Consider the following 24,499-nt stretch of genomic DNA (forward strand, 5'->3'; position numbering starts at 1 on the left):
TATTTGAGCATCCCTGGTGAATCCATGTGTGTCTAAATTTCTTTTTACAATGACACAACTCAGATTGAATGAGAGCCCACACTGACAGCCTTATTTTAACTTAGTCAGCTTTTTAAAAGCTGTATCTCCAAATATAGATATACAATCTGAGGTACTGGGGAGTAAGAGCTTCAACACAAGTTTTGGAGGGACATAATTCAGCCTAAAACAGAGGTTAATCATAAATAAGCTAAAAAGTCTACTATAGTTATTACATTTGTATATTACATGCACATAATTTTGAATATTAACAATACACTAACTTAATGTTATGTTTATACTCTATAATCCAAAACAAAAATTAAAATTCATCATCATCAGACCTATTTGTACAAGATTTCAGATATGCTTATCTAAGAGGTATCTATATTATCTTAGAGTTTCAGCAGTCAGTCAAGGAGGAAACTTAGGAAATCATACATCTCATTTAAAATGAGTGTCTCTCTGGGGCACCTGGGGGGCAGAGTTGGTTGAGTATCCTCCAACTCTTGGTTTCAGCTCAGGTCGTGATCTCAGGGTTGTGAGATCAAGCCCCATGTTAGGCTCTGCACTCAGTGTGGAGTCTGCTTAAGACTCTCTCTTCCTCTCCCCCTGCCCCTCTTGTTCATGCTCTCTTGGTAAAATAAGTAAATAAATCTTTTAAAAATAAGTGTCTTCCCCCATTATCCCAATGTTCTATTGTGTATTGACCACTAAAACATTCCTCAGGTTAATGTTTACTGATATTATTTGCTACTGGGGATTTAAAAAGCACAAAGATGATTCCTAATCAGCAATTTTTTCACAGCTGCTTTCACTTCTTTGTTCCGTAGACTATAAATGATAGGATTCAACATGGGGATTAACCCAGCATATACCAGAGCTATAAATTTATCTATTTCCTGTGAATCCACAGCCAACGGCTTCAGGTACATGGAGAGAGCTGTCCCATAGAACAAAACCACCACAGTCAGGTGGGCTGCACATGTTGAAAAGGCTTTGCTTCGACCATCCACTGAGCTGATTCTCAGAATGTTGGAGAGAATGAATGCATAAGATATACAAATGAGAAGCATCGGCATAGGAAGAAGAAGTATGCTAATCAACAGCATGATTAACTGCACCCTGGAAGTGTCTACGCAAACTAGTTTCAACACAGCCAGAATTTCACAAGTGAAATGATTGATGATGCTATTTCCACAGAAAGACTGATGTAGCACAGACATTGTTTCCACCAAGGCAGTGAGGCAGCCTGTCACCCAGGAGCCAGCTGCAATCTGCACACAAACCCTCCTATTCATGATGACAGGGTACCTCAGAGGGTTGCAGATGGCCACATACCGGTCATACGCCATCATGGAGAGGAGCACACACTCAGTGGAGCCCATGGCAAGAGAAAAGTACATCTGAATGGCACATCCTGAGAATGAGATAGTGTTTTTCCCCAAAACAAAGTTTGCCAGCATTGGAGTGAGAGCAGAAGAGGTGTACCAGATGTCTAAAAAGGAAAGGTTGCTGAGAAAGAAGTACATGGGTTTGTGTAGGTGGGAATCCAGGATGGTGATGGAGATCAGAATTATATTACCCAGCAGGGTGATCAGATACATCAGCAAGCACAGCACAAATACGATGACCTCAACTTTGGGGTAGTAAGTAAATCCCAGAAAAATAAATTTTGAAATGACTGTCAAGTTTGTCTTGATCATTTTATGCCTTTTTGGTTACCTGCAGTAGTGAATAAAAATATACATTGTTTATATTTTAAAAATTAAATTCTACCAACTTTTCAGGGGTTTTTGGTAGGGGTATTTTAAAAGAATCATTATTCTGGCAATACCATATTAATTATTCATTCATTCATTCAATATTTATTGAATACACTACAAGTCACTGAAGATCTAGATTTGGATTACCTAAAAAGCTGCTCTTGGGCAACTCACAATAGAATATCACACAGTCAAGTAAAGAAATAATTACAGTAACATGATATAAGTATGCCCTAGAGTACCAGGAGAGCACAAAGAGTAAGAATCCTAACTCTATGTTGGGATGTACTTAGTGAGACATTTTGAGACTTAGTTTAATCAAAAAATGCATTAGACCTAATGGAGTAAGGACCACAGGAGGTTTGCTGGGGAAAGAAAAAATTTTTGTAAAAGTTACATTGAGGAAGGATTTAGTTGCATTTCATAAACCTGCCAATTACGTAATACAATATAGATAGATGTGTTGTACACTAAGAAATATAAATAGATAAACATGCATCCAGTCACTACAGTATCACCTGATTTCCATCTTCAGGAAGGCATTTTTGAATATGGAATAATCCTCAACCCACTCATAGAAACAAAATAATTTTCAACGTTCAGTATTTTATATTGCAATTCAATTTACTTATGATATGTGTCACAACTGGTCACGTATGGAGATGGTTTTAAAAACACTGTCCTACAAGTGGATTTCAAATGAAATCAATCACAAGTAGTCAAGCCTTACCTCCTCATCATTGCCTACTTCTCCCTCCTTCTCATCTCCCAACAATCCACCTCCACACTCTGCTCTGAAACAACCAATGTGTAGTTCTTCTTACTTACCATGCCATTTTATATTTTTATGTCTTTAATCAACAGTTTATCTACATGAAGTGGCCTTTGTCCCCAGCTCCAATTTGTCTTTCATGAATATTTACCCAGTTATCAAAACTGTATGCCAGTTTCTGAAGTACAGCTTCATTCTTTATACATACTTATGTTACTCAAGTATATTATACCAAACTGAGGCCATATATGCATGACCCAATTGCTCCCACCCTTGGTAAAAGTGAGTTTTTCAAGAGTTTGTTCCCCATAATATTAGAAAAGTAATAATTCACATTTAAGATTTTTAATAACGTAATACTCCCTTGGACATGGAAAATGTTGATACATATTCAAATAAGTACATTTTCACTAGCTCTCTGTGTCAAAACAAAAGCCTGAGGATTTCTCAACTTGTCACTTACACCTGCACTCTTTTCACAACATTAAAGAAACTAGTTCATTTAAGAAACAAAGATGATAAAAAAAAAAAGAAACAAAGATGATAAGCTCTTAGCTTTAAATATGGAATGTACAGTGAGGCCAGGGGAGGCGATAACCACTTGTACTCTTAGAAGAGCTTGAAATGCTTCACAATCATGTTCTGTAGGGTTTTAGAGCACTGTCCTCTGAGTGTGAGAATTGGGCTTAAATCTTGCTGTGCTATTTACAAGTACACACAATTAGACAAATCACTTGGCCTCTTTGAAACTCAGTTTTCTAATCTATACAAGGAGGATGATAATTCCTAAATTAAATGTTTTAAATTCTCCCTCCACCACTCCATTCCATGAACTCTCTAATATTTCAGACAATCACAAAGAATTTATGATTTTGTGGTCTCCCTGATTTCCAGAACCATTGTTGCCCGCTATACTGACCCACTTCTGGTTCACATTGACTCAGATAAAAAAAACCTTAGCACCTTCTTTATAATCTTAAAATTTCAACCCCCAACCCATGGATGAATATAAAACACTTTACTGATCATTTCCAGAAATGTTAATGTTAAACATTTCTGTTCTTTAGTTCACCTTGGTCATCACATACCACTGCTTCAACTGAGGCTTTCTCTATTATCCTTCCCCATTTAGCACCTAATTTTCTTGCTCTAGCTCTGGCTTCCCTTGCTTTCTTTTGTCTTCTTTCTTCACCACTCTCTTTCCTTTCTCTCTTAAACAAAACAATGAGGTCTCTTTTTCTCATGCAGATTGAGTTCCTACTCATTCCCTTACCCTTATCTCATATCCTTATAAGGGTCTCACCAAACCTGTCATTTTATTGAGATACTTTCTCTAAAATGATTTCTGATTCCAGTGCTATGATAATTAAATGTTTTCTAACAGACTGTCCTCTTTCTTTCTAAATGTCAGAGCCAGAACAGACTCCGAGTTCTAATCCAACCCTCTTATTTTAAAGTTGATGGATGTTTGAAGGCATTTAATGACTTATTTGAGGTAAGAAAACCGAAAGCATAAAGCCAAAAGTCTTATCCCATATTCAGGATTCATTTCAACTCGGAATTTTTCCTACCAACTAGTTCCTTTTTAAAGAAAATATCTCTATTCCAGTTTCCTGGCCTACCTGAGACCCATTAATAGGTTTTATAAATCTGAGAATACTGAAAGAAATAAAATACATTAAAAAAAAAAAAAGAAATAAAATACATTTACCATAGCACATGTGATGAGCATCTTCCTTTTTGATTAATGTATGTTTCCATATTTAAACTTGATCTCCAGCATGGTCTTTCTCATGAATCTTGTGTAGTGCTCAAAAAAGTAAAAGAATCTGAGTTTTAAATTAGGACAATATTCCATGAAAATATATCAGAGTGAGTTGTGCAGAGGTATTTTTATTCAGAAAATTGCAATGAAAAAGGATATGGATGCTGTTAGTTTGCAAAAAATCAACCCAAATCTTGCCCGATTCATAAATTCTCAACATACAGAGCTTTTGCTAATTAAAAATATAAAAATAATTTCTTAAGTAAAATAATGACATACATATTTGTTCTTCCAAACTCACCCCCCCATGAGCTGCTCCCCAAAACTTCCAAAGGGTTATAACTGTTCTAAGACTACTAAAGTCTCCTGTTGCTATTAGGGACCTTCCAATTCCCATAACAATTTAGTGTTGTGATTCTGAAACATACAGAAGTTAAGAAACTTTCTAGTTCTCCAGGGTATGTTTCTCCAACTTCCATTAACTAATTGAGAACCAAAAATATTAGGTAAAAAAAAATAAATTATTTTAAGTTATTTGGGTTGAGAAGCATTTGTGCAAGCAGAATTAGAGGAGACTATTTGCCTATTCCATTCCTTCTGTAGATTGCCCTTGAATTACACAGCAAACTGCAAATAACTGTAGAAATGCCTGCCTAAATGGCATCTGAGCTTGTAAAATAACCAATTTATTTTCAGAAATCCACCCAAATATTTATCTGGGAAATAGAAGATAAAACATCCTTCCTGAGCTTTTAAATGGCCACAAAAAGAGAGCATTGATCAATAAAATAATTTGTTACTGTCAAATGCCCATAGATAGACTGTTTCTAGCACAATGTTGTGATTTTATAAAGATTATATAGTAATCTTTGAAGGAATAGTGCATTGGAGTGAGCGCTAGACTTAAAGAGTTATGGGTTAAACTTTAGCTCAACCATTGATTAGGTAAGTGATCTTATACAATTGTAGTATATTAATTGCATTAATGACCTCTATTCTTCACTCCTTCACAGGTCCACCTACTCTGATTTTGGCTCTACAGATGTGACTTGATTTGATCACTGGAGCATTAGCAAATATAATGAAAGCAGAGACTTGTAAAGCTCCTGCACAATTAGGTTAGTCCTCTCTTTTCCATCTCTGCTACTATCATGAAAATATGTCCAAGTTAGCCAACTGGAGGATAAAATGCACACTAAGCAGAACGGAGTTGCCTCAGTTGCCAACAGTCAAGGCTGCCCTACGTTAGCCAGCAGTCACTCAATCCCCAACAAATGAATGAGTCCTAAAACAATCAACAAACCAACTCACAGCTGATTTAAGATAAAAAGATAATTTAGTTGAGATCTCCTGGCTCCAGGGGTTCTCATAGACTTTAATAAATGTTTACTTTGTTATGCACTAAGATTTTATGACTGTATATTAATTACCCTGTACTATTGTAGCAATGTAAGACTAATGTAGCAATAGATGGTGTCACTGCCTGTCCATCACTGACGCATCTGGTCTTTATCCTTCTTAAAAGAATCATACTTTTATTCATTTGTCTATCCCATCTTATGCATAGGAAAATATCCTGATAAGTCCAAGACTCTTATCTTACTTTCTAAAAGCTTTATATTTTTACCTTTTATACTGAGATATATATTCTTCTAGAATTAATCTTTGTGTATGAGTTGAGGGCAAGATTTATTTTTTACTATGTGCATACTATTTGACTCAACATGATTTTATTGAAAAAGTCCCTGTCCCACTGCACTGCAGTGTCACTTTTGACATTAATTAATTGACCATATGTGTTTGGATCTGTTTTGAGCCTCTTGTTCTGTTCTACCAGTTTATTTTTCTTATCCTTGCACCAATATTCCATTGTCTTATTGGCTATAGCTCCATTATAAGTCTTGATTTTGGTCCTCTAAATTATTTTTTTCTTTATGAACGGATTGGCTGGTGCTGGCATTTATTTTAGCATCTGCTTTTCAATTTCACAATATACCTGCTTGTCTTTTAACTGGGATTGCCTTGAACCTCCACTTCAATTTAGAGAGAATTGATATCTTTATACTATTGTATCTTCTAATTCATTAATTTAGGTCTTTTTAGATTTCTCTCAATAATATTATATTGATTCTTCTTGTATAAATGACTTACACAAACAAATAAAAATGTCTTACACATACTATATTAGATATATTCATATAGCTTTATATTTTTGATGCTATTATAAATTGTACTTTAAATTCTCTTTTCTACTTTCTTGTTATTGGTATGTAATAATTTTTCTTTTTTTTTAAAGATTTTATTTATTTATCCACAAGAGACACAGAGAGAGAGAAAGAGAGACAGAATCAGAGACAGAGAGAGAGAGGCAGAGACACAGGCAGAGGGAGAAGCAGGCTCCATGCAGGGAGCCCAACATGGGACTGGATCTCTGGTCTCCAGGATCAGGCCCTGGGCCAAAGGTGGTGCTAAACCACTGAGCCACCCCGGCTGCCCTGTAATGATTTTTCTATGCTAAATTTATATTTAGTAATCTTGGTAAATTCACTTTTTTATAACAATTTTAAGAATATTTAATGAAGTATAGTTTACATTAAATCCACTTATTAATTCCGATAGCTTTAGACCATCTGAGTATTCTGTATACATATAGTGTCATTCATAAATAAGGATAGCTTTGTTTTTATTATTTATATCATTTATCATTACTTTTAGTATTGATTATGAATTCTGACACTATTACAATGTCACATTCAGGAGCTGAGAAAAATAAGGTAAAATGAGAAAATTTCATTTGAAAAATGTAATGGTGCCTGAAGATGGCTATGGACTATTTAAACCTAGGTTTTAGATTACTTAAAAATTAAGATTCCTCCTATAACACAAACAAGCTGATTACAAAAGACATCAAATATTTCTAGTTCTTTATAGCAAATATAAAGTTTATTTTCTTAGTACTGGGTATAAATGAGCTCCCAGGCATCCTGTAAAACGCATTTCTAATGATTTTAGTGAGACAGAACATAAAAGAATAAAAATATATTTTTAAAAATCTGTCACGTTAAATGTCTAATAAGTATAAAGCAAATTGACAAATTTCAAAGTAAATTATGGAAAACATCATCATAATAGAATATCTGGGTAGAGCTTATCTAGCCAACAGATCTGCAATATGGGCAGATTCTGAGACAGAATTACTTGTGTCCAGGTGATGGAGATGCAGTACCTCAATAGAAAACTTCACATATTTAACTCAGACCAAGGTCAATTGTCCTGATGATTTTATATTCCAAGCTACTTTCTGCATGGGGTCCAATTAATGGGCCCTCACATATCACAGTGCTTCTTTAAAAACTTAAGGTGAAAAAAATATACCTGAGGATAAAACTATTTCCAGAAAAGATGAGAAACTGCTCTGATCTGCACTAGTTGAGACAGCATTATTCATGATAGGTTAGCATGCCTTCTAACTGAACCCAAACATCTAAAAACAAGCACACCGATACTCCTCAAAAAGTATGGATATTAATTTATTAAATTTCGTGTCAAAATTGCAATGACAATTTGCAATTGCATTTTGCAATTCCAGGAGCAGCTAAAGACTTGACATATTTATGTTTCAGGTCAATATTTTTTTATGAGTATCAAGCAAGCTATAGACACAAATCTATATCTGTCCAGAGTAACCCTATTTATTGACATATGGAGAAATTTGCCCCCCCCCAAAAAAATATTTATTTACTTGTAGCTTTAGTTGATCTTCCCCCATCATTCATTCCATGTGCAGGACATGGTTTCCTCAAGTCTCAAGGTAACTTAAAAAGCCAGTTAATAGCCCGTTCATAGGAACTTGAGAAACTTCTTATCCTTCTAAAGTCAAGATATTTCATGGATGCAATAACTCAAGATTATATTAAATAAGTACATTTTCCCTGGCTTATAAAATCCCAGAAATTAATTTTCCCGAATCTAGTGAAGAGTAGAAAGTATGCCTTATAATGTCAATCTTTTCAGTCATAGCAAATACATCTTGATATTTTCAAGCTACCTCAGAACTTATGGAATCACAAATGACATCTCATTTTTGAAGATTCCAAGTTATTTATCCTTTAAAATAATAGGAAAATCTCTCATGGCCTTAAAAGTCCATTAGCAAGAAGAATATCAAGGATGATAAAACAGTCTCTGAGCAATGAGAGATACAAATAAATGGAACAAATGAAAACCCATGTGTAAATGCATGACCATCAATCCATTTAACCTTCAAAGAACTGTTGAGTCTTTAGCAATGATGGTGAATAGGGAAGTATTTGAAATTTTTCCTCTTTTCCTGGAGATATTACTCTATTACATTTTAATATTTTTAATGTTAAAGATGAGTAATGGGCCAAAGTTTACAAGGTTTAGAAGATTCCCACATATCCCTCACCTCATGAGAGGCAAAGCCAAAGACTGATCTTCTGATGAAAAAGCAGTGTTCTAGTGAGAAAACAGAGTTGCTTTGCTTTGGATCCTCATTCTTTTGTTATTCAAAAATGACATACCATTTTAGATGAATTGGCTGCCAGTCCCTCCACAATAAAAATGAAAAGGACAAATAATTTTTTATAAACATACAATACAGTTTTATTATCTTAACAAGGAGCTACCAAAAATAACAATCATTCTAGTTAATTATTGTGTGAAAAAAAGTCCACAGATCCAAACAAAGTTATTATTATGGGTAGATATTAAGTAATTTTTCAGGGACAACTGAAATCTAATAGAGTATCTCCAAATTTGATAAAAGAACCACCCATTTAACCTGAAGAGTCCTTGGTAGTATCTTGCATGTGCTGATATTATGTGTTCACTGTCTACTTTAGGACACAGATATCACAATGTTGATCTCTATCACAATGATCTGCTATTCCTATCATTTCCCTGGATTCTGATGCTCCTGCTGCTTCTAATAGACCCTACTTTTAGGGTGTCCATATATTAGATCATCCAAGCTAGGCTACTTCACAATGAAGGGGAGAACTAGTACTACTTACACCTGGGAAACTGGCATTAAGTAGACTAGTTCTGAGCAAATAGAAATATCTGCTCACCATTCCAAGGTTGGCTCTATTAGAAACATCATGTTCCAAAGACACAAGATGTTTCATTAAAAAAAAAAGCAGGCATCATGCTCTGTTTGTGCCCTGGCTGACAGCAACTACTTAAGCTTTGGTCTGAACCTGATGTCTTCCAAGGTCCAGATCTAAGTTCATGGAGTCAGGCTGCAGAAGAAACAATCTCTGGGCAGATATCATGTTTCTCTGGGACTCAGAGTGATAATAAATTTAAGATACAATTCTAATCTGAGACACACAGTGAATGTACCCCATTAACATAACAAGAGACAAGGGACTAAGGAAGGAGATGGACGAAAAATAATCTTTATGAAAGCTCATGGTGGAGACTAGGAATAGTGAGAACTGAAGTCTAACTAGGGTTTTTCTTTCTTCGTTTTCTATGCTGTCATTCCCTTATATCTTCCTCAAACTTTCAGTCAGTAAATAGAAGCTCAGAGCTAGCTATAGTTCAGGTAATGAAGGAAGTGTACATCCATGCATGGAATGAAACAAACTGGACCAAGAACTGCATCACCATTGATGACATCAAAGAACAGGCAGAGATGACTGGCTCTGAAGCCTAAATAGTGGTGTGGAACAAGAGATCAGCCACAACCAGTAGTCTCTGAAGACGCCCATTCAGTCACCCTTCAACTATTCTATCTCCCTCTGAATGGCACATTCTCCTCTCCTAAGAGAGTCAAGTAAAGTTTATAAATTGATAGTCTCTCTTTTTCCTAAGTATTTTTCAAAGAAGGGCCAATCTACAATATGGTGGTTCCACTTTCTGGGTTGCTACAAAATGACCAGGTCTAAATCCAACAATCCAACCATGAATCAGTGAAACAACTCCGATCCCATTTTTTTTAAGTCTTATTTGGACAAACAAGGTTCTAGCCAGTTTCTCACTGACCATAAAGATGAGAGAAAGCAATGCCAAGGAGTGACACAAAAAATAATATATATGACCTATCTGGAAAGAAATTCCCAAGAACTCCACCTTGGGAATAAATATATCTCATGTGTATCATGTTGTGAACCTGTTCTACAAAACCTTAAAAGTTTTGAGAGATGAATTTGACACAGCAGCAAGAATCTATCTGTTTGGCTCTTTGGTTTCCCTAACTGATTTCCACATTGGGATTATAAAATTACTTGTCCCTTTCCCATTTACTTGTTAAACACATTTTCTTCAGTAGGTGTTTAACTGCTTCTTTCACATCCTTGTTTCTGAGACTGTAGATTAAAGGATTCATCATGGGAGTCATAACCCCATAGAACATGGATATAAGTTTGTCAGTCGCATCCAAGTCATCTGAATTGAGTGTCTTTTTAGATTTGGGCTTCATGTACATGAAGAGAATGGTTCCATAGAATATTATCACCACAGTCAGGTGGGCTGAGCAAGTGGAGAAGACTTTGCTTCTCCCCTCAGAAGTACGAATCTTGAGGATACTAGAGATGATTAATGAGTAGGAGATAATAATTAATAGCAGTGGTGTCAGTATAAACAATGTCGTGGCCACGAGCATGATGAACTCATTGCCTGAGATGTCAGCACAAGCCAGTTTCATGACAGCCAGAATTTCACAGGAGAAATGATTGATGACGTTATTCCTACAGAAAGGCAATTGTACCACAAACGCCGTTTGTACTGCAGAGTTGACCAGTCCTATGATCCAGGACCCAGTTGCCATGGGCACATAGGAATCCTTGCTCATGATGACAGGATATCTTAGGGGGTTGCAGATAGCCACATACCGGTCAAAGGCCATCATGCCCAGGAGCACACACTCTGTTGTCCCCATGGCCAAGCCAAGGAACATCTGCACTGCACAGCCAGAGAAGGAGATGGTCTTTCTTTCTGAGAGGAAGCTCACCAGCGTGGAGGGAATGGAGGTGGTGGTGTAGCAGATGTCCAAGAAGGAGAGGTTCCCCAGGAAGAAGTACATAGGGGTGTGAAGGTGGGAGTCCAAGACGCTGATTAAAATAAGGGTGCCATTGCCCAGAAGGATGACAACATACATTATTAAGATCAGCACAAAAAAGAGTAGCTCAAGCTTAGGGTAACCAGAAAGCCCCTTCAAAAAGAATTCCACCAGAATGGTTTGATTTTCCCATTCCATTTTACTGTTTCTCTTTTACCTGTAAGACATTAGAATTTTTAAAACAAAATATGTATTTTGTTATGATTACTTTCAAATGTGTATCAGTTTATAAGTACTATATCCCCAGAGAGGAAATTTTTTTAAAAAGGAAAACATTAGGGGCAGCCCGGGTGGCTCAACGGTTTAGCTCTGCCTTCCACCCAGGGCGTGATGCTGGATATCAGGGATGGAGTCCCATGTCAGACTCCCTACATGGAGCCTGCTTCTCCCTCTGCCTGTCTCTGCCTCTCTCTCTCTGTATCTTTCATGAATAAATAAATAAAATCTTTAAAAAAAAAAAAAGGGGGGGGGACATTAAAGAAAAAAAGTAAACAAAAGTGAACCAAAGAGTGGTAAAATATGAAAAAAGGGGGGAATGGAAAAAGGAAACTAACATGTTTTAAGCCACATGCAATATACCACGCAAATTACTTAATCTCATCAGTGCTAGGAGACAGGTATTATTATCCACATTTTACAGATAACTAAAATGTAAATATTAAGTAAACTTAACTAAAGGTAAATATACAGCAAAGCAAAGTACGATTCAAACGTAACTGTCTTCCTTGTTGAAGCCTGGGCTTTTTGTTCTATTTATCATCACATATGTAAACTAGAAGTTGTAATAAAAATTAGCATTGCATTATGTGTAACTGAACAATAAACCATTTTTATTGACTACAAACCACCACACAATAAATCAATGATCTTGCCACTTCTTGAAATTATGTTGTTTACTATCTGTCTTGCATCGTAGCCTGTAAACTTTATAAAGGTAAGTACTTTTTTTGTTTACTTCCATAGCCCCAGTACCTACCACAGGGTGGACACAGAGATAGTCATTCAAAAGTATTTGTTGGATAAAGAAATCAAATGAAAGACAAAATAATGACTAACATTTCTCACTTTGGGTCAATCCTCTGTTAATGGTTTGCTTTTGTATTACCTAAATTAGTCTGAATAGCAACCCTATTAGGCAATTACTATTATTAGCATCATCATCTTTATTAATAGAGAAGGAAAATAAAGCACAGAAAAATTGAGTAATTTGCCTAAAGTCATATAGCTAAATAAATGGTAAAACACAAGCCAGATGGCTGCAGAGTATAAATTCTTAATCGTTTGCAGAGAACTTGGTTTGCAGACTAGAATACCTTGTAATCTTATTGACAATACTAATATTTCAAAAGAAATATCAGACCAAGAAAGGTGACTGTTCAGAAAGAAGCAAGATTTCAACAGAATGATTTGAGAGAAATTCATCTGGATACTTTATATTTTGCTACAAATGTATTGTCATAGAGTTGCATTTAATCCTTATAATCTTTGATTTCCCTTGTGAGAAGTTCTATCTCCTTTTTCATTGCTATTCTTAAGTGATTTTTTTTCTTTATTAGTCTCACAAGGGGTTTTCCTATATTATAGGACTTCTCAAAAAAAGGGAAATGTAAAAAAAAAAAGGGAAATGTGAAATGTTCTTTTCATTGCCTTCTAGATGATTTTTTTCCTTTCCTTTTCTTCTTTAATCCAACAGGTGTGTATTCTTTACACCAACAATCCAACCATGAATCAGTGAAACAACTCTGATCCCATTTTTTTAAGAAAAGAATACACACCTAGTCATTAGAATTTTGTGTTCGATTTTTGTTATTTACAATTTTATTTTATTATGATACGAAAACATGACCTGTAATTCTCTATTTATGTAGAGTTTGGCAGCCAATCACTTGATCCATGTTATAAATATTAACAAAAAATACGAATTCTCTTTGGGAGAGATATATAATTAAATATAGATATACATACAGGCATACATAAATACATATAATTAAGTTTATTTAATGTATTATTCAAATCTGTGAAATAATTATATTGTCACCTATATTTAATCAATTCTATATAAATATTTGTAAGCATGCTCGGCCCGTATATATAGGATTTTTTTAATATGCATAGCTTCTGTGTTGTTTATGGCTGATAATCTTTATAAATTGTGAATGTTATTAATTGACCTGTCTTTATCATGTTTTGTACTTTAAATTTCACTTTTATGATAATGTTATTACACTCCCGCTTTCTTTTAGGTTGCTTTGCTTTTGCCTGTGCTTTACACATCCCTTTATTTTGAACTTTTCTTTCTCACTTTGTTAAGTACCCTCCTTGCAGGCAACATATATCTGGGTTTAAATATTTAATCTCCTCATATAGTCTATGTCTTTTATGAGTATCCAATCCATTCACTTTAAAATACAATCATTAATGTACTTCATTATTTTCTTTCCATATGCTTTATTTTTATTACTTATTTTGCATTCTCTTTTTTCCCACTTCCTGATTTTTGCTGGTTAGGTTGTCATTTACTATTTGTTTTCATTAATTCTACTCACTTTTGCCATTCCATATGTGGTTACCTTCTCTTTGACTACACTCGTAATTTGACTTACAGGACCCAACCATTTGCTCATAAAAATTAACTTTTTTTCTCCTAGAGCATTATCTAATCCTCTAAATTATCCCTCAAACACTAAATGAAGACAGAGCTATCAGAATTCTTTTCTTCCTCCATCTCTAGCCTCAAATTCCTGAATGTCCTCAACTATATCAAATGTGAGACAATGTAAAAGTGCTTATAATTTCCTTACAATGTGTCTTTTTGAGAGCTCTTCCTCAGCCCTTACATTATACGTATTTGAACAGTCTTTATCAATGTATTTACCTCTCTGTATATCTGCTCATTGATCACCATTGATTCCTCTCTCTTCTTTCTCTTCTTTCTTCAGGACCATATTTTAATTTATATTTTGGTTGGGTTAGAGTATATTTCAAGAATTCTCCTCAGATGAGAATGTCATATATTATATGAATTCTTATAGGAATCAAATAACTTCCTTTTTTAAAATTGCATAAATTTTTAAAAGTATAACTTTTTCTACCAAATTCTACACCTAAGACTATATACCAAGGAAATAATATACATAATTATGGAAGCAAGAGCTCTCCTGAATAGAGATCTCAGAAGCACCCAGAGAGGCCCCAGGCAGCTTTGGACAATATATGTATATATACAATATATGGTCATATATTATGTACAAATATATGTATGACATGTAACATATGAGTATATAAGTAGAAAATATATATTAGTAATACATATACATATGTGTATATGAATTGTGCCTGTTTATTGACATCTTTACGTCAGTTGGTACATTAAAATTTATATATATGATTACATATATAAGTATAAATATATAAACATATTAAATAAATTATATATTTATATGTGTATATTCTGAAAAAAGTTTTTAAGAAACACAGTGACCAAAATCACAGGGAATATCTAGAGAATTTCCCTAATATCTTTCACTGTGACCCATTCTTTAGGTGACTATGCACTGATATCTTATAGCAAGGCATAGTTTCACCTCTAATGACTTGCTTCCTAAAGGTGATGAGACAGGAACTCCTATATACCCTCTGTGGAGGACAATTTGGCAACATCTACCAAAATCACCAAAGCATACATGCAACCTTTGGCTTCAGATTTACTTCTAGGTAATTATCATGTGCCAGTTATGCTGGCACATATGTAAAATGATTTACATTCAACTTGATTCATGAAAATATTATTTCTATTAGCAGATGCTGAAACAATTTAAACTTCCAGGAAAAGGGGACATAGAAATAATGGAATACTATTCTGCTGTCAAAAAGAATATGGGGCTCTTTGTGCATTGATGTGGAAAGATCTTTAAGAAACATTAAGTGGAGGGGCGCCTGGGTGGCTCAGTCAGTTAAGTGTCCAACTCTTGATTTTGGCTGAGGTCAGGATCTCGGGGTCATGGGATCAAGCCCCAAATTGGGTTCTATGTTCAGTGTAGAGTCTGCTTCAGATTCTTTCTCCCTCTTCTTCCCCACCTGCCCTTCCCCACTTCCTTTCTCTCTCTCTTGCATGCACACTCTCTGAAATAAATAAATAAATAAATAATCTTTAAAGAAAAATTAAGTGGGAAGGTAATACTCAAAATAGCATATATGACACACTAACATTTCTGTAAAAAAAAGTATTATATATGTAGTGTTTGAAGTATGTATACACACACATAGAAATTTTTTTGGTCACACATAGAATATCTCTAGAAAAAGAAACAAGAATAGTTATTACCAGAAAAAGAAATGGACAGTTTATTCACAGGAGTGGAAGGTAGGCTGTTTACTATACATCTTTTAGCACTTTCAAAATTTTGGCACTGAATGAATATATTGCTTATTCATAAAATAAACAACATTTAAGCTTTTGAGATTCATAGCCTACTTTCACTTTTCTAGCATTATGCTACATCAAACCATCCATTGCCATAAGGCACAACCTTGTATGTTTAAAATTGTTCTAACTTGCCCAGTATTACACACTAAATGGGAACTGAAGACTCATCGATACTTTACATAAAGTCACATTCTCAATACTCAGGACTCTTTACATAATATCATTAGGATTTCTAGGCCCATCACTATCTCCTGTCCCACTACCAAGCTGTAAACCATTCTTTGACTTGATTAAGGGTCTATCCTTCTATCCAATGTCATTTCCTTTCCATTAAATGCATTATTGCTTTTATGAGCTAGTAAAATTCCTGAAACAAAATTATAGCTCAATAAATGCTAGCTATTATTCTTGTTCCATTCTCATGGCCAAAGAGTCCTCCCTCTCCAAAATCCTTCAGGATCCTTCAGTACCTAACTTTATATGGTATTTTGCTCTGACTCTCAGGTCCCATTTTCTCATTTTCAGGACACCATTAGTCTCCCTGAGATCACCCAAAGCCCAATCTGATTTTCCTAGTCTAAACTTCTCTCTACCCCAGCTTTTCAAATTCTTTCTTTTAAAAAAAAAAAAAAGATTTTATTTATTTATTCATGAGAGACACAGAGAGAGAGAGAGACAGAGACACAGGCAGAGTGAGAAGCAGGCTCCATGCAGGGAGCCCGACGTGGGACTAGATCCCGGGTCTCCAGGATCCTGCCCTCGGCTGAAGGCAGGCACTAAACCACTGAACCACCTGGGCTGCCCCACTGAGCCACCTGGGTTGCCCAAAATTCTTTCATTTTTGATAGTATTTACATTTTATAGACTTTTTCAGATTTTCTGGGTTAGGTCTCAAACCACTTGAGATCCCAAAGGGAATTAGGGACATGAGGGCTTTTTTTGAATAGTGGAGAGTAAATGCACACCTATAAAAAATCATCTCTGCAAAACCCATTGTTCTATTAGCTATCTCCATGGCACACGATATTCTATCAAGCGCATTCCATAATACTGTCAAGAACACAGGCCTTGCAGGCAGGCTTAAGTCAAACACCATCTCTGCCCCTTATTAACTAGATGGCCTGGGCATGTTTCTGATTATCACACCCCTAGCTATAGAATGAAGATAAAAACACCTATGCCATATTATTTGTTGGCAAGATTAAACGAGCTGGTATATGTCATTCAATTAGTGTTAACAGTGGTTCCCACTGTTAGTGGAGTTTCTCTCATGCCTCTCTGTTAATTTCTTCCTTCTGTTAGACTCTTTTTACATCTCTTAAATAGTCATCATTTTTTTCTGTAAGATCAGGTATATGTAGCTTAAAAGCTTAATCAGATCGCACATAGCATTCTGACAAATGGTTTTATTTTCATCCTACATACAAATTCTAATACACTTTATCACACTCACTCTCATCCCCTGGAAACCAAAAAATTAGGTGCCAAAAAGGAAAAGTCATCCAAAAAATATACCTTATAACAAATTCAATTCACTCTATAAAAAGATAGGGTTGTAGTAAGGTACCAGTGTGTTCCTTGTCTCAAAACACATGACTTTTTTGACTAAGACTATTTTAACATTTTTAGCAAGCCTCTTAACATAAAAAAGAAAAGGAAAAGTTACTCAGTTTTATAATTATAACCTAATGACTGAAAAACAAATATTAAAAATAGTCACCAATATTGCATGCAAACACACTAGAATAATGCCCGAGCGGGTCTCTTTCTGGCTATGCACAGCTTTGGTAAATTATCTTTTTCAGATCTCAGGAAATGATAGTGTTCAGATTTTTATTTTTTAGATCCACATTGGTCATAGTATCGTCCTCATATGTGATCTCTGTATAAAGAGGCCATAGGACAGTACCTGGCACATAGTTCGCCAGGTTTTCAGCTGACTGAAGCAAATGCAACTGAGTTTTTGCCAATGGGATCAGTGAAGACTTGTTTGTTATTAATTCTATAGGACAGAAAATATATATATATATATATATATATATATATATATATATATATAGTCTACTATATACCCTGCAGTGGGCCTCAATTACCTCAAATAGGTAATGGTATCCAAATACTTTGTAATGAACTATAAAACTACACACTGATAAAAAAGTAATTCATACCTTCTGGGCAAATTCCTTTCAGTCTGTTGCACAATGACCTTTGCATACAGAAGTGCTCTTTTGGTCTCATAGCTCTTTTTTCCCCACTATATCTCAGTGAATAGGCCCTTAAATCCCACTCCTAACAGTCTCTTCTCAGTGAGAAAAACATCCCATTTTCAAACTTGACACCTCTAACCCATCAGACCAATTTCTTGCTTATAGGTGATGAGTTTCTTTCCTTTCTTTGCAGTAACTTACCTTCAAACCAGATACTGTCTGTCTTTCTAGGTTGCAGCAACAACAGATAATTTCATCCTGTTTTTCTATTTGCAGCCAATCTTCATGGCTCCTCATTAGTAGCTGAGCCTCCAAAGAGGCTGTTACTAGTGTGTAATCGTTTTGTCATAGAAATTCATTGATTGACATTTATAGAAATATGATTATTATAAGTGTGATTATGAAGATAAATTCTTCTAGTTCAAATAAAGCATCATTAAATTTCTCTAGTTGAAAAAATTAATAAATTAAAATGTAGCCATAAATTTTAGGAATGGGGAAATTTGCCCATGAAGCCCGGGCTAAAACACTACCCCATTGTGGAAACCCACAAACACCTAAAGAATCTGCTCCACACTTTAGGACACAATTTAAATGTTCTTAAGGACCTCTCTAAGCCTCTATGTACAACTTTAAACTGCTTCATAAATGAAATATCTATAAAACATATGAGACTTCAGAAAGAAAGCCCTAAAGACCTAATTATAGGAGGCCTATTACTCTGTTCCACACAAAAATCATAAAAGAGCTCATGTATTGTCATCAAAATTTCCCCAGCTGAATTCTCTCTCAATCTTTGATCCTTTTTCTCCCTCTCTTACACACATACAAACACACACACAAGCATTCAGATGCACACACATACAGAACCATTTTGGAAATATGGATTATTTACTATACGATTTTATGTTCACTTTATAATTTAGCTTATAGTAAAAGTTGACTTTCTAATAAACATATGTTTACATTGTAAATACTCCAGAAGTAACACACACTCATTGGAAAAGAAGGAGAATTTTTTTTTAAAGGAAGGAAGCAGAAAGGAAAAGAAAATTAGGCAAGAAGGAAAAGATATGGTCAGGTAATACATAAAGGTTTAAAACACAAAGCTGAAAATAAACTATAATTAAACAACCTACTGATAACCATAGTTCAGAAAGGAGCCTGATTTTCATTATAAAACAATGCAATAGGGGGCCTAGGTGGCTCAGTTGGTTAACTCAAACTCAGCTCAGGTCTTAATCTCAGGGTCATGAGTTCAAGTCCTGAACTGGGCTCTATGCTGGGTGTGAGCCTACCTAAAAAAAAGAAAAAAGATAAAGAACAATATAATAACTCAAACTAAAATCATTTGCTCCTCTGAGAATTAATGAGGCATCTTAAGGCTGGTTACTTTCAACCAATTTTTTTTCTTTTTCTTTATCTTCAAATTTTATTTATTTTACTTTTTATTTTTTAAAGATTGATTTATTTATTTTAGAGAGAGGGAAGGGGCAGAGGGAGAGAATCTCAAGCAGACTCCCCACTGAGCATGGAGCCAGACATGGAGCTCAAACCCAGAACCTTGAGATCCCAGCCTCAGCTGAAATCAAGTCAGATGTTTAACCAACTAAAATTTAAAGGCACCCTTATAAATTTATTTTTAACAACATAAATTCAAATTATGTTGTTAAAATAGAATTCCAGAAGTTAAATGATTTCATTAAAATAAATGAAGATTTTTATGAATCTAAAATATAAGACTAATTTATGCTCCTACCAGTATTACAATGTTGCTAATTTTCTCTTGCTCTTATCATCACTAGACACTGACCATTTAGTTTTTCTTTTTCTAAACTAAAAGGCTTAAAACAGTATCTCTTCATTGCTTTAAATGAAATTCTTAATTACTAGAGATATTTAACTTGTGTGTACATCTTAAATAGCTGTATTTTCTTTTAAATGCATTCTGTACTCATGTCTTCTACCAATATTTCTATTAGGTGTTTTATATTTTCTAATAACCTCTGTTTACATGACATTTATTGCACATCTACTCAATGAAGCTGATAGTAAGAATCTCTGTAAATATAAAAATGCCCAAGATGGAGTCTCTACCTGTCCTGAGAAAAATATCCATGTAATCAGATGATTTTAATAAATGGGGGTAAATGCTTCAATATCATTTTAGGTGGTTTAGTGTGCCAAGGAAGTATAAGTGACAAGTAATTCAGAATCAAGACAGAATTTCCAGGACAGGTGATACCTGATCTGATTCTTAATTTGTGAGTGAGACTTTGAGAGGTAAGTAATATAGAGAACATTCCAGGGAGAGAAAACAATAACAACATGGTGTAAGACAAGAAATAGCATGATGGAGGCAGGAAAATAAAAATAACTCCACATCACAAGAAAATAAATAAATAGAAAGTCATATGGGGGTTGGTGGAAGATGAAATAAATAGACCAAGTCAAAGAGGGCTTCATATGCCATATGTATTAATCGGGGTTTAGTTGGAAGTGATAGGATACACTCTGGATGGTTTTAAACAGAAAGAAATTAAGTCATTTTACTTCATTTACTATTGTTAAATGATAGTGTGGGAGTGTTTCATTAAGTAATTCCTTCCCAGTATTCCCAGGAAATTTATGTTTTCCAAACCATAAAACTCTAACTAAGAATTGGAAAAAACAGAATAATCTTTCAAAATAAATTTTCTGAATGGAAAACGTTATAGAGGCTCAAGTATTAAATAAAGCATATCAGTATTGTAGTGATAATGTATTTGCCCAGCAAATGTAAACACATGGATACATCAAGATAGGTGATTTGCCCTTTTTTTTCTTCAGCCCTTTATTCTACAACCCTGAGAGGGAGGAAACACTCCTGGTCTTTTCCTCTGAGAAGAAATATGCACATTAAAATTTCTGCTTTCTGTAATTTTCTATCAAAAACGTATAAGTCTGGGGACCTGGGTGGCTCAGTGATTGAGCATCTGCCTTTGGCTCAGGTCATGATCCCAGGGTCTTGGGATCGAGTCCCACATTGGGCTCCCGGCAGAGAGCCTGCTTATTCCTCTGCCTATGTCTCTGCCTCTCTCTCTGTCTCTCATGAATAAGTAAATAAAATCTTTTAAAAAAAATTTATAAGACCAGAACCTAGATCAGTCATCCCAGATAGCTTGAGAGCAGTTGGTTTTAAGCTTTGAGAAAAAAAAAAGTAGAGTCTGAGTATCCAAGATGGCCGGTGGATTAAACACAATATGCTTGACTCTAGAGATTTTCTACCTAACTGGAATTCTTAAGGACAAAAAAAGTCATATGAGCATGTATATGGAAACTGATAGGTTTTTATAGCATATTTCACTAAGGTGTGAATCTGAGACATCAATATTCTTAGCCTTTGCCATTAAATTTAATCTGTGATTAACTATGATTGAAGCTGGAGGTAATTAAATAGACTTTATGATTGATACTCCTGCCAATAAAATTAAAAGTGAACTTGGAAAAGAGACATTAATATACCTCAGAATCCCACAAACATTTCTTACTTGCCTGTGTAAAATATGTTAATGCACAACATCCTCTGAATTTACTGCTCCATCAACATAAAATTTATCCAGGCAAATGGATTTCCTAGAATGTGGCTCACTTGTGAACACACTTTCTCATTCCTGTTGGCTTGTAAATTAGAAATGTTCTTCAAAAAAAAAGAAAAGAAAAAGAAAAAGAAATGTTCTTCAAATAGAGTAAAAATTTGAGAAGAACATCAAGGAAAATCAAGATAATACCACATCCTGTCTGACATCCCCCAATCTTCTTCCTCCTCGGATTACTAAGGTCACAAGGCTATTAGTAACAGAGACAAGACATCAGTGCGGGACTACACTAAAAATCAGGAACTTAGATATTCTTCTAAGTTTTGGAAAAATATTAGAATAACCTTAGGATATCAAAGAAATAAGTCTTCTTCTAAATAAGGCACGGATACGACTCCTTCCAACTCAACATTTGTCCACTTTATTATCTAGACCAGTAGCTTGATTTTCCAACCCAATTTTAATTTTGCAAAGAAAAAAAAATTTATGCTAGAGCTAACATGGAAGCTGAAACAAAGAAAAGAGATAAAAGAAGGATATCCTAATTCATTACATAGGCTCCACCCCTAAGGCTCATTTACCCATTACCTCAATAGTCTCAAATGCTCAGCACCCTTAGTTACACAGGGAAAATACTCTAAATATTAAACAAGGAAATACTATCTAAAGACAGGAGGTTTTTGATATTAATGTGAAACTATAACACAGGGCTTTCCACCAGAGAATGTGGGTGCAGTGTTTGGGTTTTTTCTGTTTTTTGTTTTGTTTTGTTTTCACAAAAAGGAGCTTATTTATTTTGAAAATTTTGATGGAGTGATGCCTATGAAATAAGACTATGTAAAAAAGTGAACATAAAATGACATATAATACCCATTTCAAAAATTGGAGTATACACAGAATATGAAATATTGTTCAAAATGTTTGAAAGTAACCATCTCCTAGTGTTAATCAGTGATCTCTTTATTTTCCTCACCCTGCTACCCTATATCTTGCAAATTCTCAATAATGAACATGTAATGATATTGTAAAGCCGTATGTCATCATAGAAAATGTTAAATAATATATGAAAGTTCAGAAAAAGTAAAAGCAACCAAAATTCCAACATAATAATAAAGTTTCAACCATATCCAATGTGTTCACAATCCAATACCTTTTCTATTCACTTGCTAAAGAATCTTCTGCTAAATAGATGTTTAACTGCCTCCTTCACATCCTTGTTTCTGAGACTGTAGATTAAAGGATTCATCATGGGAGTCATAACCCCATAGAACATGGATATAAGTTTGTCAGTCGCATCCAAGTCATCTGAATTAAGTGTCTCTTTAGATTTGGGCTTCATGTACATGAAGAGAATGGTTCCATAGAATATTATCACCACAGTCAGGTGGGCTGAGCAGGTGGAGAAAGCTTTGCTTCTCCCCTCAGAAGTACGAATCTTGAGGATACTAGAGATGATTAATGAGTAAGAGATGACGATCAAAAGCAGGGGCAGCAAGGTGAACAATGTCGTGGCCACGAGCATGATGAACTCATTGCCTGAGATGTCAGCACAAGCCAGTTTCATGACAGCCAGAATTTCACAGGAGAAATGATTGATGACGTTATTCCTACAGAAAGGCAATTGTACCACAAACGCCGTTTGTACTGCAGAGTTGATAACCCCAGCAAACCAGGACCCAGTTGCCATGGGCACATAGGAGTCCTTGCTCATGATGACAGGATATCTTAGGGGGTTGCAGATAGCCACATACCGGTCAAAGGCCATCATGCCCAGGAGCACACACTCTGTTGTCCCCATGGCCAAGCCAAGGAACATCTGCACTGCACAGCCAGAGAAGGAGATGGTCTTTCTTTCTGAGAGGAAGCTCACCAGCGTGGAGGGAATGGAGGTGGTGGTGTAGCAGATGTCCAAGAAGGAGAGGTTCCCCAGGAAGAAGTACATAGGGGTGTGAAGGTGGGAGTCCAAGACGCTGATTAAAATAAGGGTGCCATTGCCCAGAAGGATGACAACATACATTATTAAGATCAGCACAAAAAAGAGTAGCTCAAGCTTAGGGTAACCAGAAAGCCCCTTCAAAAAGAATTCCACCAGAATGGTTTGATTTTCCCATTCCATTTTACTTTCTCTTACCTATAAGAATTCAAAGAACTTTTTTAAGCATAATAATTTATTTATTATGGTAAGTCCAAGTTCACCAATGCACATATATGAAAATTTGCCATGAACCCAATAAGAAGAAGGAAGAAAGAAAATAAAGAAGGGGAAGGATAAAGAAAAAGTAAAGAAATGAAATAAACAATAAGGAAAGTGAAGTATGAAGGAGAATCTGTTGTATCGACCATTCTGGGCCAGCAATTTGTAAGACCAATTTCACACATGAACTCACTTAAACCCCACAATTATGATTATTTGAAAAATAAGAAATTTATCTAAGTTAACCAAAGCCTAAAGTCATATAATTAATATGTCACAAAGCCTAGGCCCAAACTGAAGCCTGCTTTGGTCCCTAATTATCTGAAATATTTTATGAACTATAAAAGCAATAAGGAATGCATTATATCAGAGATTTGGTTAGTTAACTTGTAAAGATAGCCTGACTCTTAGGAAGACATTCAATAATAACCCATTGCACATTAAAACGTGGAAAATGTGTTTATCGGATGGGACAATGGTCAGCAATAAACCCAGCCAGTGTTTATTGACTGCCTGATTATTCAAAAAACAAGTACAATCCTGTAAAACCCAATTATCTGAAGTCTTCTTGTTAGAATACAAATATCCTTTTTTTTTTTTTTTGGTGAGAGAACAAAATTTTGATAATTATCATACAGAAAAAACATGTAGTAAAATTGCTTTTGCCTCTTTTAGTGTATAGTTCT

At 35.0% G+C, this 24,499-nt stretch overlaps 3 protein-coding genes across 3 annotated transcripts; all 3 read right to left on the reverse strand.

The window, feature by feature from the left end:
* Positions 1 to 782: 782 nt before the first annotated feature.
* On the reverse strand, positions 783 to 1,724 carry LOC144321773 (olfactory receptor 13F1-like). Its single transcript, XM_077911021.1, has one exon. It carries the CDS (start codon positions 1,722 to 1,724, stop codon positions 783 to 785), a length of 942 nt encoding a protein of 313 aa, XP_077767147.1.
* An 8,808-nt stretch (positions 1,725 to 10,532) lies between these two features.
* On the reverse strand, positions 10,533 to 11,552 carry LOC144321774 (olfactory receptor 13C2-like). The gene has a single exon (XM_077911022.1). The coding sequence runs from the start codon at positions 11,544 to 11,546 to the stop codon at positions 10,572 to 10,574; it is 975 nt and encodes a 324-aa protein (XP_077767148.1). The 5' UTR covers positions 11,547 to 11,552; the 3' UTR covers positions 10,533 to 10,571.
* An 11,226-nt stretch (positions 11,553 to 22,778) lies between these two features.
* Positions 22,779 to 23,735, reverse strand: LOC144321775 (olfactory receptor 13C9). The gene has a single exon (XM_077911023.1). The coding sequence runs from the start codon at positions 23,733 to 23,735 to the stop codon at positions 22,779 to 22,781; it is 957 nt and encodes a 318-aa protein (XP_077767149.1).
* Between the last annotated feature and the right edge of the window lie 764 nt (positions 23,736 to 24,499).

Source organism: Canis aureus, chromosome 10, assembly GCF_053574225.1.
Source record: "Canis aureus isolate CA01 chromosome 10, VMU_Caureus_v.1.0, whole genome shotgun sequence".
NCBI classification, from domain to species: domain Eukaryota; kingdom Metazoa; phylum Chordata; class Mammalia; order Carnivora; family Canidae; genus Canis; species Canis aureus.

Coding starts and splice junctions, on each gene's coding strand:
- LOC144321774 (XM_077911022.1), bottom strand. CDS start 11,546: ATGGAATGGGAAAATCAAACCATTCTGGTGGAATTCTTTTTGAAGGGG.
- LOC144321775 (XM_077911023.1), bottom strand. CDS start 23,735: ATGGAATGGGAAAATCAAACCATTCTGGTGGAATTCTTTTTGAAGGGG.
- LOC144321773 (XM_077911021.1), bottom strand. CDS start 1,724: ATGATCAAGACAAACTTGACAGTCATTTCAAAATTTATTTTTCTGGGA.